The 14,724-nt window shown below is 41.8% G+C and overlaps 1 protein-coding gene across 2 annotated transcripts in view; it reads right to left on the reverse strand.

Moving 5' to 3' along the window:
- SLC17A8 (solute carrier family 17 member 8) overlaps positions 1-14,479 on the reverse strand; it is a 49,769-nt gene extending 35,290 nt beyond the window's left edge. For both annotated transcript variants that reach the window (XM_024751337.1, XM_024751336.1), the window contains exon 1: positions 14,379-14,479. In XM_024751337.1, coding sequence (XP_024607105.1) covers positions 14,379-14,479 — 101 coding nt within the window. The remainder of the gene's footprint in view (positions 1-14,378) is intronic.
- Between the last annotated feature and the right edge of the window lie 245 nt (positions 14,480-14,724).

The raw sequence follows: 14,724 nt of genomic DNA on the forward strand, positions 1-14,724 counted from the left end.
AATACTTAAGAGAAAGGGCTCTGGAATGAGAGAAGCTGAATGCTGTTTCACCCGTGTGCCAGTTTCGTGACTTTGGCTCTAAGTTACTTGACCACTTTAAGCCACAATATTCTGGTATTAGTTTGCCAGAGCTGCCATATCAAAGTACCACAGACTGAGAGGTTTAAACAACAAAACTTTATTTTCTCACTGTTCTGGAGGCCAGAAGTCCAAGATTAGGGTATTGCCAAGCTTCCTTCTGAAGCTTCATTCCTTGGCTTGTAGATGTCTGTCTTCTCCTTGTATCTTCACATCATCTTCCCTCTGTGTATATCTGTGTCCCTCTGTGTCCAAATTTCCTCTTCTTATAAGGACACCAGTCACATGGGTTAGGGTCCAAACTAATTATCTCATTTTAATGTAATTGTCTCTTTAAAGACCCTATCTCCAAATACATATTCCTCACCAGGGATTAGATGAAGGCTGGGGGCTGCAATTATTGGGACACTACAGATTTCATCTGCTGATGTTTTTATATATATGGTAAGAACTTATTCACTGTGTAGTGTGTTTAAACATTTAAGTTTTATGAGCTAGTTCCTCCTTTAGAAGCTGACTATTCAACTTGTTCACTTTTTCTTTTTTTATAATAATTATCGGGTTATAAAAATAAGTTTATACTTTTGTGTTTTATCTGAAAGTAAGAAGCAGAAAAACTGCCTATAATTGCATAACATGGAGATAAGTATCAATACTTCAGTGTAATTCCTTCCTATCTTTATTAAAAATAAATAAACTGTTTTCCAACATACACACACAAAAAAAGTACCAGGAATTAGGACTTCAACATACAAATTTGGAGGGGACACAATTCAGTTCATAACAATCACCATCTCTAAAATGGGCTAATGATCATAGCTATGTCATAAGGTTGTTTTAATGATTAAATGATATGATGCATGTAAATTATTTAGTGCAGTGCCTGGTACATAAAAGAGCTTTCTATTAATACATGGTGAGTAGTATTATTATTGCTATTAATAAAATTGTTACCATTCACAAGCTTAGCATCTCTCTATACGCAAGCAGATGCTTTGGATGAAAAGTAACACAGACTAACATTCTCAGGCACTGTGGGGTCTTGAGGAGCTTAATTGAAGACAGACCCAGCTGCTGTGCTCTGAGTGCACCAGGGCTTTGGCTCGAGGCCCACACTGTCACAGGCTGTTCTCCAGCAAGCACGGAGCACGGCAGTGATTTAAGGCAGACCCTTTCCTGCAAGAGGCAGGACTCCCCAGTGGCCTTGCCAAAACTTCCTAGTACCGTGGTAGAGTCTGAGACTCTTCCTACCTAAACTTTCTTCTTTCCCTCTCTCTTATGCAGATAGTGTGGTGGTCTGAATGCTCTCCCAGGCTCCCATAGCTCCTTCCCCTTCTCCCTCAATAAATCTCTTGTGCATCTATTCCAGTTTTAGCATCTGCTTCTTAGAGGACCTGAACCAACACAAGCACCCTCTGAGTGCATGGTGCCACCTGGGATGTCCTAAGAGCTTCCAGAGGGAGGACACAACAGCATGGGAGTAGATTTCCTTCAGTTTCAGTTTCTCTTGCCTGAAGTGGCAGCTGAGTCCGCAGGCTTCACGTGACCGTGGGACCAGGAATGAGCATGGGTCAACAACTAGAGGAAGCTCCAGAGTTGTTTGTGACTCCTTTGCACATCCTGGGTGTGGCAGGAGGGGCACCCCTCTATCAACTGAAACTTCACTTCCACCAGAGTTAGATTTGGTTTGTTTTAAAAACAGAAAAATGGTGACACATTACTTGTACAGCCAAGTTGCTCAGAGAGGAAGATTCCGAACTACCTCACCCTGCTTAATAGAACAAACCAGGCTTTGTGGCAGTCAGTTAACCCAGGTTTGATTGCCAGCTCTGCCACATATATACTAGCTGTGTGACTCTGGGCAAGTAGCTTGGCCTTTCTGAATCTCACATTTCCTCATCTGTAAAATGAATATAATATTTATCTCACAGAGCTGTTGTTAAGATTAAATGAGCCTACAATACCAAGAGGAAAATATTACCACGAGTAAACAGGTAGGTATTGCTTCAGTGTTAGGGACTGTACCATCCCTGATCCTGCCTAAGTGTTTTATACTTTCCTCTATGAGGGCACTTATCACATGGAGTTAGTTATTTGTTGTCATCAGCACAGTAGGTGTGGAGTAAGTATGTGTTGATTTGAGAATATGAATGAATGAAGTTCTCTCCAATAGATTGTGAGCATGCTGAGGGCAGGAGCCATTTCTTCCTCATCTTTATTCCTAGGGCTCAGTATGGTGCCTGGACTCATGAATCCCTAGTCAACTGAATGGAACTGAGGGATCAATTTGGGGCATCACTCCTGACTTACAGCTTTTACAGACAGAGGTAAGCAACTATTCATCCCTGCCCAGTGACAAGCTATTTTTTTTAAAGGGGTTTGGGGTTAAAAGAATAAGTGAGAAAAAGGGACTCCCTTCTTACGAAGTAGAGGACTTCAATCATGCATAAGTGCTGCTTATCATATTTGGTTTTCTATTGATGTTTGCCTGCAGCTGGTCTTTTAGATCAGAGAATCTTCATTCTTTCTAGGGTGACATTCATCGTTGCTGTTTCTCCAAATACAGATAGCTGCAGTCTGTGGGCTGGGCTGCTAGCTCTTTATATACTAGACAAGTACAGGCCCACGGTTCACAAAAACAACTGTCCAGTAAACAATCAAGCCCCAGGATTATAATTGCTTAAGATATGCTAACTGGCCTTTAAGTACCTGCAGAACTATACTTCCAATTCAAATGTTCCAGTAATCATGGAGATTTGGTTTTGTTTTGCAGGTAATGGGTTCTATATAAGGAGCACAAATTGAATAGAACTAAAGATCATTTTATGACTTTAAAAAGTTTATTTACTTACTCTTTTTTTTTAAAGATTTTTTTTGATGTGAACCATTTTTTTTTTTTTTTTTTTTTTTTTTTTGCGGTACGCAAGCATGTGGGATCTTCCTGGACCGGGGCACGAACCCGTGTCCCCTGCCTCGGCAGGCGGACGCTCAATCACTGCGCCACCAGGGAAGCCCTGTGAACCATTTTTAAAGTATTTATTGAATTTGTTACAATATTGCTTCTGTTTTATGTTTTGGTTTTTTGGCCACAAGGCATGTGGGATCTTAGCTCCCTGACAAGGGATCAAACCCGGACCCCTGCCTTGGAAGGTGAAGTCTCAACCACTGGACCACGAGGGAAGTCCCTTTATTTACTTAAGTCCTAACCCCCAGCACCTCAGAATGTGACTGTATTTGGAGAAAGGGCCTTTAAAGAGGTAATTAACATTAAATAAGGGTCCATATGGGTGGGCCCTAATCCAATACGACTTGTGTCATTACAAGAGGAGGAAACCTGGACACACAAAGGGACCCCAGGAGAGCACATCACCAGAGTAAAGGTCCTGTGAGGACACAGAAAGAAGGCAGCCATCTACAAGCCAAGAGGAGAGGCCTCAGAGGAAACCAAGCCTGCCAACACCTTGATTTTGGAGCTCCAGCTTCCAAAACTATGAGAAAATAAGTTTCTACCCAGTCTGTGGCACTTTGTTTTGGCAACCAGAGCAGACTAATACAGTATTCTAATTTGCCTTCCAAAGGCTCACGTTTACATTAGCTTGTTTTTCACATAATCATCCAGCCGCTACTCTACTGGAAAAAGGAAGGAAGTTGAAGGATATGGACTACCTTCTACACTGCAGGCACCCCATAAGAGAGAGGGAGAGATCTTCAAAACAATCTTGAGAAGTAGGATTTATCCCCATCTTACAGCTCAGAAGACCAAAACTCAAAAAACAAACAAACAAAAAACCTTGCCCAGGAGTCACCCAGTTGCAGTGGGTGAGGTGAAAACATAATCCAGATTTGATATCAAGCCTGATCCTACATAGGAACTAATCAGAAAGCACCTTAAAAATATTAAGTGCGTCACCTAAATAGATGTTCTTTAAAGGTTCTAGAGAAGCAGTATTGAAGAGGGATTAAGAGAAATACTGTATGATATCACTTACATGTGGAATCTAAAAAATACAACAAACTAGTGAATAAAACAAAGAAGAAGCAGACTCACGGATACAGAGAACAAACTAGTAGTTCCAGTGGGGAGAGGGAAAGGGGGAGGGGAAATATAGGGGTAGAGGGAAAGAAGGGATATTATGGGATTATATGAAATCATGTGTGTGAAACTTTTGAAAATTATAAAGCACAGTAGAATTTAAAGAATTTTTCATTTAGTTAAAAAAACCAATTAAAAAAAAGAGACAGGGGCTTCCCTGGTGGAGCAGTGGTTGAGAGTCCGCCTGCCGATGCAGGGGACACGGGTTCGTGCCCCGGTCCGGGAGGATTCCACATGCCGCGGAGCGGCTGGGCCCGTGAGCCATGGCCGCTGAGCCTGCGCGTCCAGAGCCTGTGCTCCGCGACGGGAGAGACCACAGCAGTGAGAGGCCTGCGTACCGCAAAAAAAAAGAGACAGAACATGCTCTGTAGTCAGGCAGTCCTGGTCCAAAGCTGAGTCTGGTATTTATTAGCTGTGTAACCTTGAGCAAGTTACTTAACCTAACTGAGCCTCAGTTCCATGAATGGAGGATAGAACTATTGTGAGCACTAAATAAGATAAAGTTTATAAAGCACTTGATAAATAATCGATAAATGGAAACTTCCAAAGGAAGGAGGAGGGACTTAAAGTCTGACTCCCAGAGCTAGGTTAGGATTTGAAATAGGATCTCATCAGTGTGGCTTTCAGTGCTCCAGATTCCAAAGGATCTCAAGAAAATGCACCTGGTCAACTCCCACCCAGCCAATACTCTCACAGTACCTGTTTTGGTGTATTTTTTAAAGATATTATTTGCCTCTTCCAATAGACTATAAACTCATAAAGTCTGGAACCAAGTATCCCTAGTACCCAGCATAGTTCCATAGATTTTGAGGTGTTAACCTCTGCTGTTTTTGTTTTCCTCCTGGAGTTTCACTCTTTCCTGTGCCCTCATAAAAGCAGAGAGTCAGTACACCTTACCCAATCAGGGAATGATAAGAAGGGGATAAAGATGGTGGGGCAGGAGGATGTGGAACTCGTCCCCTGCTCCCACCTTATCCCATGAACACGTACGTCATAAATACATCTACATGTGGAACAATTCTCACAGGAAACTGGCAGAAAGACTCCTATACAACCAAGGCTGAAAGAAAGATCCACATAGGATCGAGTAGGAAGGGAAGACAAGTGATCAAGTCAAGACCTGTGACCCAGGGAGGGGACTCAGAGGAAAAGGGAGATCACACAAGCAGACATATTGGGTGCCCCAGTCCTGGAGTCCAACACAGGGAAGACAAGTCTTCTTGGCTGGTTGGAGGTCCAGTGGGAAAATGGACAGCAGGGAAAAAAGACTTAGACTCTATGCTTGCTTATTCCAAAAGCCTAAGCTACAGTGACGAAGCAACAGCCCAATGGCCACATCTGGCCCATAGACATGTTTTTTGTATGGTATGATGCATGTATAGAGTTTTGGGGCTTTTTTTTCCAGAATTTGGATGAATTGCCAGAGTTTAAAAGTCGGGAGATTGCTCCAAAAACAAACAAACAAAAACGCTTGGATTTCTGGCTTATTTTGAAAACTATAAGTCTGGAATTATTAGGTCCACATTCTCTCATGGCTATAATTGACTCTCCTTTTAAGTACAGTCCCCACCACTCTCTACTGTCACCCCAACACTGAGCTCAGTTGCCATTTAACATTACACTAGCACTGTTGCTTTCCTTAAAGTTAAGAGGAAAGGAAAACATATTTTGTACTCATATCTCTATCAGATGAAGAAAAATAGCTATGTTAGCTATGATGTAGACTCGGCCAAATCAGAAGTGTGTGTGTGAGATTTAGGTGCCAAAGGAAGTAACGAGAGGAGGATGCAGTATGCAGGGGAAATGTCAATGCAAATGGTGACACATGCAATGGTGGAGGTAGCTGGTTCCTCTGTGACTCTGTGGCAGAATTCTGGAACATAATTAGTACCTAGAGACAAGCATTGGTAGTGGCTTTGCTTTATCTAGAACATTCTAGTGATATGACATAATATGTTCTCTGTTGCCTTTTTACTGCAGGTAGAGTGTCCAGATCTGGTCCTCCCAAGGAGTCTGAAAGCTTACTAGTGTGCTTTACTAAATTTCATTCCACCTTAGCTAGAGTGGATTCTCATAGTTCCGCATAGTTCTTTGTGGAAGTAGAGACTATTTCTGTGTGTTGGCATCTAAAATGTGTCTTTGTCATAAAATACAATGTGGCCTGCTTCACTCTATAGGTACTGAGTCTATGGTCCTAGCACTAACCTTGAAGAAGCACTTAGAGGACTTGGTTATTGTAAAGATATTTGTGGGAAATTGGGGAAAGAAAAAATAAGCCCTAGATAAGGAAATCTACTGCCAGACTAGGAGAAGATAAGAGATGGTTAGAAGAGAGAGGCTAAGGGTCTAAAAGCTGAAGGGTCCTGTGCCCTGCTGCTTGGAAAGACCCCTGAGGTGGGGAGTCCTTAAGAGAATGTCGTTCTAGGAAGCAAACCCTAAGAATGAGATCTTAGAGTTTGATAGCTCACTAACTGGCTGGGAGTGAGGACCCCAACACTGGCGGTAGGTGAATGTTGATAGTTCCCAGTATGTGGTACCAGTGCAAATGCTGAGACTTTCAACTGTGGTGAACTGGGCTGGGATACAGGTGGAAGGGGATGCAGTGGTTCACGCAATACCTCTGGTACTTGGGAGGTATAGGAGAGATAGCAATTTCTCCACAGAGTTTAGTGGCTATTGTTAAATGCCACTGATGCCCTGAAGAAAGAAAATCACAGGATTGGGGCAATCAATTACCAATTTAAAAGAAAAAGTGAGCATCTGTCACTTCCTTGTCAGCCTTTAAAGAGACCCTCATCTCCTGCAGTTGGAGGGCAGACATAATTGAAGATCAGGCACAAGACTTCATTGTAAAAATGGCAGAATCCCCTCTGGGTGGGGGCTGGACTTAGTGACTTGCTTCCAAAGAATAGAGCACGGAAAGAGAAGATACCTGGCAAACACTTCCTTAACCAAGCAATCAGGGTTAGCATCACTAGTGATAAGTTATGTTGATACAACGTACCCCTCCCCCATATGATGTGATGAGAAAAGCATTTCACCTTTGTAGCGTTCTTCCTAAAAACTCACAATCCTAGTCTAATCATGACAGAAATATCAGACAGCTCAAACTGAGGAACATTCAACAAAATACCCAACCAGTATTCCTCAAAACCGTTCAAGTCACGAAAAACAAGAAAAGGCTGAGAAAGAGTCACAGATCAGAGGAGACATGATGACTAAGAGCAGTGTGGTATCCTGGATTGGATCCTGGAACAGGAAAAAAGACATTAATGGAAAAACTAATGAAATTTTAATGAAGTGTTGGAGTTGAATTAGTAATGCATCGATGTTGGTGTCTTAGTTTTGACAACCGTTCCATAATAATGTAAGATGTTAAAATTAGAGGAAACCAATAAGGAGTAAATAGAAAAGCTCTGTACTATATTTGCAACTTTCCTGTGAATCTAAAATTATTCCAAAACAAAAACTTAGTTTTTAAAAAAAAAGCAGAACTCCAGAGAAGGTAGAATTCTGAGGCTGGGGAGGTCTCTTACACCCAAGCTGAGATCCTGATAAGAAATGGCATCCTAAGAACTTGGGATGCTAGGATACCCGAGTACTGGGTTAAAGGGTAGATGCACCTGAACATCTAAAGCCCTAGATTCCTCTGAACCCTCTGGACCTGCAGATGCAGCCATGCTTCTTTTTGGAAGACCGATGTCCCTCCTCCTTTTACTTGAAAACTAGCCTCAAACGGAGCAGGTGATTTATGAGATGACGCTGATGCTCTTCAAGATCTGCTCCCACCTCCCTTTCTGACCACCAGACCGCTAATTAGCACCGAGTCCCAGGCTGGAAAAGATTAGGCAAATATTGGGTGTGCCTGCCAATGAAGGGAGGGGTTATACACCAAGAAACAAGCAGGATCTGACTAACATTTACCAGCAGGAAGCAGAAAAGTATGCCTGGGGATGGTTTCTGAACGTGCTGGCTCTGAGGGAGATGTAGGGGTAATAAAATTGGATCAGGAAGAGTTTGTCAATATGAAAGTTAGGTTGAATTATGTTGCCTTCAAAGGATAAGTTCAAGTCCTAACTCCTGATACCTGTGAACACGACCTTACTTGGAAATGGGTTCTTTGAAGATGTAATCAAGTTAAAACAAGGTCACACTGGATTACTGCAGACCCTAATCCAATGACTGGTGTCCCTATAAAAAGAGGGAGCTTTGCACACACAGACAGAGAAACCCAGGGGGAGAAGGCCATTTGACCACAGAGGCAGAGACTGGAGTGATGTGTCTACAAGCCGAGGAAGGCCAAGGATTCACCAGCAACCACCAGAAGCGAGGAAGAGGCAAAGATGAATCCTCCCTCAGAGCCTTCAGAGAGAGCATGGCCCTGCTGACAGCTTGAGTCTGGGCTTCCAGAACTGTGAGAGAATAACTTGGAGCCACCAAGTTTGTGGTGTTTTGTTACAGCAGCCCTAGGAAACTAATGCAGGGGGCATTCCCCCATGACACAGGATTTAACATCCTGGCAAAGGCCAAGAAAATGACTCTAATGAGCTCTTAGTGTGGCTCTCAGAAGCTTAGACAAAGTAGAGATGCCAAGAGGAGGCTGATGACTTTAAAAACATAATTGTGCATTAATGTCTAGTAATCAGTGCATTGTGGTCAGAGATTAGGGCCGCTATGATTTTTTAAATAACTTGAGAGCTTCTTGGGGTTCAGTAATTGAGCACAGCACATCTTTGAAGTAGATTTGACTATCAGTGACTTCCTCCTTTCAGTCTGACCATGAGTGAATTCCCCCTGTGAACGAGAACCCGAGGAAGCCAATTTATGGCAAAGGAGGTATCTCAGAGGTACATGACAATGGGATCCACTGGCTCTACCACATAACCCCCACCTTCCAGGAGCTGGCTACTTGCCGGAGCTGAGGAAGCCTCTTAAAGAAGCAGCTGAGGCGTCAGCTTAGAGATAAGTTTCTGTGAGGATAGGGTGCTACCCTTCTGGGTGCAGTATATTCCATGAATCAACAATTATTGTGTGGCGCTCTGCCCCCAATAGGTAGAATACATGGGTCTGAGAAACAAGGGGTTAGAAGCAGGGGTGGCCCCACTAACCATCATTCCCGGCAACCCACTTGAGGGCTACCTCATCTCTTCAACTTTAGGCTCTGTGGATCCAGAAGTCCTAATCCCGAAGAAGAATTCTTCCACTTGGGAATACAATGAAAATCCCATTAAGTATATGGCTATGACTGCTGCCCAGTCATTTGGGGTCCTCACACCAAGAGCAAAAGGGAAGGCCAGGGGTCACCACTGTAGCAAGGGAAATTGGTCCTGATCCGCAGGATGAGTTAGGACCGTTGCGTCATCACAGGAGCAAGAAGACATATGTTTGGCATTCAGGGCATGCACTAAAACATCTCCTGATATTGCCTTGTCCAGTGTAACTCAAATACAGCAACCATAACTGGTAAGGGTATGTTAACCAGGGCATTAGACCCCTCAGGGATTGAGGACTGGATCAACCCACAAGGCAAGTTAACGGAAGTGAGGGGACTCGAGAACGGGTGGGAAGGAGGGACCAGCCAGAGCAAAGAGAGCTAGTGCATCCCAGCAACTCTTCTCCTGAAGGTTCCTCAGGAATTATGACCACAGGGTCTTGGAGAAGCTGGACCTGGATGGAGTGAACTGAATGTGCGAAGCAAGTGGATCTGTATGGTGCAATGAGTGCACAGCCCAGGTCCCTTTCCTCAAGCCAGCACACTTCTACAGCTGCTAATCGTTTGCAACTGCTCACTTCTTAGGAGAACTGCCCACCACTACATGGCCTCCATTATAAACCTCCATCTCTGCTGGGGTACCCACAGTCAATGACTGACTGATGCAGAGACATAAAAGATTGGTCCCTTTGCTCAAAGGGACAACCCAGTGCCAGTTATGCCCCAGAGCTTTCCACTGTGACCTGGCCCCTGTGCGTTACCTGAGATCACATCTTTGCTTCGTTTTCTCCTTTCCTATCCTGCTTTACTTTCTCTCTCCCAATTTTTCCAGGAAGAGCTCTCCTCAATAAATCACATCCAGACACACACATCCCAATGTTCACTGAAGCACTATTTACAATAGCCAGGTCATGGAAACAACCTAAATGTCCATCAACAGAGGAATGGATAAAGAAGATGTGATACATATATACAATGGAATATTACTCAGCCATGAAAAGGAACGAAAGTGGGTCATTTGTAGAGATGTGGATGGACCTAGAGACTGTCATACCGAGTGAAGTAAGTCATAAGGAGAAAAACCCACAAGGCAAGTTAACAGAAGTGAGGGGACTCGAGATCGTATATTAACGTACCCACGTATAATATCGTATATTAACACACATATGTAGAATCTAGAAAAATGGTATAGATGATCTTATTTGCAAAGTAGAAATAGAGACACAGACGTAGAGAACAAACGTATGGATACCAAGGGGGAAGGGTATGAATTGGGATTGACATATACACATTATTGATGCTAGGTATAAAATAGATAACTAATGAGAACCTACTGTAAAGCACAGGGAATTCTACTCTATGCTATGTGGTGACCTAAATGGGAAGGAAATCTAAAAAAGAGGGGATATATATATACGTATAGCTGATTCACTTCACTGTATAGTATAAACTAACACAACATTGTAAAGCAACTATACTCCCATAAAAATTAATTCAAAGGAAAAAACAAAAGCTGGCACAGGAACGGGTCCAGGGAGCTCCAGTAAGAGTGCAGAGTGTGGCTGGAGTGGGGTGAGGCAGGCAGTGAAGGTCAGAGATGAAGTCAGATTTCTCAAAGTCCTACAGATCAGGTAGGACCTTGAAGGCCATTGAAAGGACACTGGCTTTCACTCTGAGTGAGGTGGGAAACTGGGTGAGGGGCAGGCCTTAGTGGTGAGCAGGGGAGAGATGCTATCTGTTTTAATAGAATCACCCTGACTGCAACCATGGGAGCAAGTTGCCTGAGGTTGTGCAGGCAGAAAGTAAATGATGTCACGGCAATTGGAATCCAGGATCACCTGATCTCAGAGCCTGGTCTCACAGACTAGCCTTTGTCTATGGAGCAGACAGTGCACGGCTGGTACATACATTCAATACACAACCGCTGAATGCTGAAGATGTACACAATACAGGGATTGGTACCATCACTTTAAAGGGGAGATATGAACACCTAAAAGGAGATCAGACTCTCGCTCAATCTCCCTTGGGGAAAGCCTTCCATACTATAACTAATTAGGATAAAAGCGCATGCTTGCCTGAAGATCCAGAGGTTGCTGGCTACTTGGCAGCCCAAGTAAGTCCCTAAGCCTAAGTGAGTGGTTAAATTTCAAGACAGCAAGTGGGAAGAGCGGACAGTTGGAGTGCAGCATAGGGTAATGATTAAGAATGGCGGGCAGAAATGTCTGGTCTGAAACCCAGCTCTGCCACTTATAAGCTGTGGGCAATTGACTTAACCTCTCTGTGCCTCAGTTTTCTCATCTGTAAAACCGTGATTATAATCGTCCCTACCTCACAGGATTGTTAATAGAATTAAATAATTTTACGGTACCTGGAACATACTAAGTGTTTATTATTATCATTTATTACACATAAGCAATTAGAGGGTACTCATATTATCATCTAAGTTGGAAAAAATCTGTATATCAGTTTTTGGACATGAATTTCCAAATGTAATGCTGTCTACCTGTTCCAATACTGGAGGATAAGTGAATGCATCATCTTTCTTCCTACATTTGAAAACTATTATTGTACCTTTAGCTGATGAATTGTTCAGCTGCTTCTTATCAATGACTGTCTTTAGAAAGATTAATAATGCCTGACTCTAATCAGCCCCATGTGCAAACTTCAGAAGTTTCCTGTGCATCTGCCACTCCCCTGACCAAGAGGAACACTCCGTGATCAAAAAACATCTAAAAACGCCATCTACATGATGACCTCAGCCTTAAACATTATTAGACATTTATGATTTATACTGATTGCTAAGTTAGAAAGTCGGGATTTCTAACTTCCCAATATTCCTGCCCCTTACAAAACAGAAAACAGTTCTTTAAGGTCTTTTTTTTTTTTTTCCACATTGGATTCCATCAACTGGTTTTATGTAAAAATCAATGAGGGGAGGGAATGTCCATTACATGCCAGGCTCTGGGCAAGGCACTTTATATATAATTATCTTATAGACTTGAGGTTAACACCAAGTGCATGGCAGAGCTGTTTTTGTTGGAGGAGCCCTAATTCTGGAGCATTGCTCAAAGACCACTAGAGCTGAGGATCCATCAACTTAGATTGACGGTCAATTAATGCCTTTTTTTCCCCTTCCTTTGCCAATCGTGTCTCTCTAGGGATCAGTGAAAGAAGAGGTGCAAGTTTGGCTTTATTTATTCTAAAAACATTCATTCTACAATTATGACGACAATGATAGTATCTAGCATTCATTTAGTGTATTCTCTGTCTCCAGAACTGGGCTAGCTGCTTTTTTATTGTTCCATGATGCAGTTCTGAGGAAACTCTTCAGAGTCCTAGACACATAACTTAATTTGGGGTTGAGCTCACACAACTTGGAAATTACTAATTTTGTTATATCCCTAAGTAAACCAATCTGGTAAACAAAAGGATCTTCAAGTTTGGATCATCCAATCAAACACAGTAAAACCAGCATTTAGGTTAAGTCCCTTACTGAAAAAAGTGATTAAATTTTAAAAGACAATGTTGGAAAAGAACACTCCTAAGTACTTTTGGTTGAGTATTTTATAAACTAAGGCACAGAGTTTGGTGATTGTAATGGTGACTAGTCCAAAGTCGTGGTTTTTATTCCTGACTTTGTCAGATTCCTTTGTCATCACTTGAATATGCCAATTAAGCCACTGTGCCTTCCTTTTGCATTTTTAATCAAATGAACACCACCATACGATGTTACCTGGGAGTGCTCAATGGAAGGATAAAACACTCTTAGAAGAATAGGTTATTGTAATCATTTCCTATGTTTGGCTGGTTTATCCTGCTGTCACTGAGGTAGGTTTTCATCTATACATGATAATTCAGTGTAGTTCTGATGGAAAGTTTTTTGTTTTTAATTACCAAAATAATAAGGTGCCCAACCCAGTTCTCCTGCTAAGCTCATCAAGAGTGATACAATGGAAAATTTAACACTGACAGGAGCCCCTGTGTTGTAAAATACAAGAAGTGGAATGAATCTCAGTGTGCCTAGAAATAGTCCTTCAAATGCTAGTTTTTAAATTTAAGAGAAAACATAGATAGAAAAGTTAAAAGAAGATGCTAGGTGGCATTTTTCACTCACCAGGATTAGAAATAATCATAAAAAACTTATCAAGGATATTTTCACATTTATTTATGTCAGAGAGATTAAAGGAGTCATTTTACCTTGCACATAAGGACTGCTTATTAATTCATCTATAAGACCTAGGAAGGCATTTACTATGTCTACTTTTAAAAATCACAAATTAAAATATCACATCATTTCATTCATTTATGGCAAACTCTCTTCCAATGGTAATATATTTTACTTTTTAAAAAAAGATTTATTTTTTGGTTTGGACAAAAACATTCAATTCAGTGATAGTACTTAACACTTTCCCACTTAATCATGTAAGACTTTCTGCTTTAAATACTAATTTTTTAAGTTACTTTCTTCACACCATTGTGTAATTATCTTTCTCTTTGAAAACTACCCAATCAAGAACCACTTTATATAGTGTATACTACAAGCTACACAATTTGCAAATACCTAATTTTCATTTATAGTGAAAAATGAAGTGAAAACTTCTTAAAAATTATTTCAGCTCAGAGCATAACCACATAAAGTGGATCCTGATTTTGTTATTAGTATTGAATTAACATGAAACATTATCTCCCTAAATCTTTTCTAATTCAATGCCAAACACACAATAATGCAATATTACCATCTCCAATAAGTGCTAATCCTACTGTATAAGCAGAATGTTTGTCTTGATGTTTTCCTAATTCAACCTTATCGTTTTCATGCATCTTTTCCTCTAGGCACATAGTCTGTTGGAGCAAGAAGGGGCTCCAGAAGCCCTTTAATCTGACCCACTCACTCCTTTTTTAAATGTGTCTTTAAAAACATGAGGCATACTCTTTCAAACACCAGCAATGTGAAGCTACTCAGAAAGAAACCTAAAGTTTGCATTCAAACTTTACCTTTGTAAAATCCCCAACGAATCCCCCACAGCATTCTTCACTCCTTCCTTTCCAGGTTTCAGAAATTTTTCTTTGAAGGTATCAAATGCTTTAAAAGGCATTTTGAAAAGGGGGTATCTCCAAGCCGTCAACAGTCAGTCTCGGAAATTGTCATCCTTTCTCATTTCCAGCGTGGGGACCACTCTGCTTTCCTCGATGAACCCCTGGAAGTCAGTTCTCATACAGGTGACTACTAAAAATCAAAAAGAAGATGAAACCCAGCCCAGATCTTTCAAGATGAGACAACACCCCCTGCCAAAAAAAGGAGAGGCCAAGTGGTGTGTGACTGGGAATTCGGCCCCTCTCA

The sequence above is a fragment of the Neophocaena asiaeorientalis genome, unplaced genomic scaffold, assembly GCF_003031525.2.
Source record: "Neophocaena asiaeorientalis asiaeorientalis breed wild unplaced genomic scaffold, Neophocaena_asiaeorientalis_V1.1 scaffold318, whole genome shotgun sequence".
Classification (NCBI taxonomy): Eukaryota; Metazoa; Chordata; class Mammalia; order Artiodactyla; family Phocoenidae; genus Neophocaena; species Neophocaena asiaeorientalis.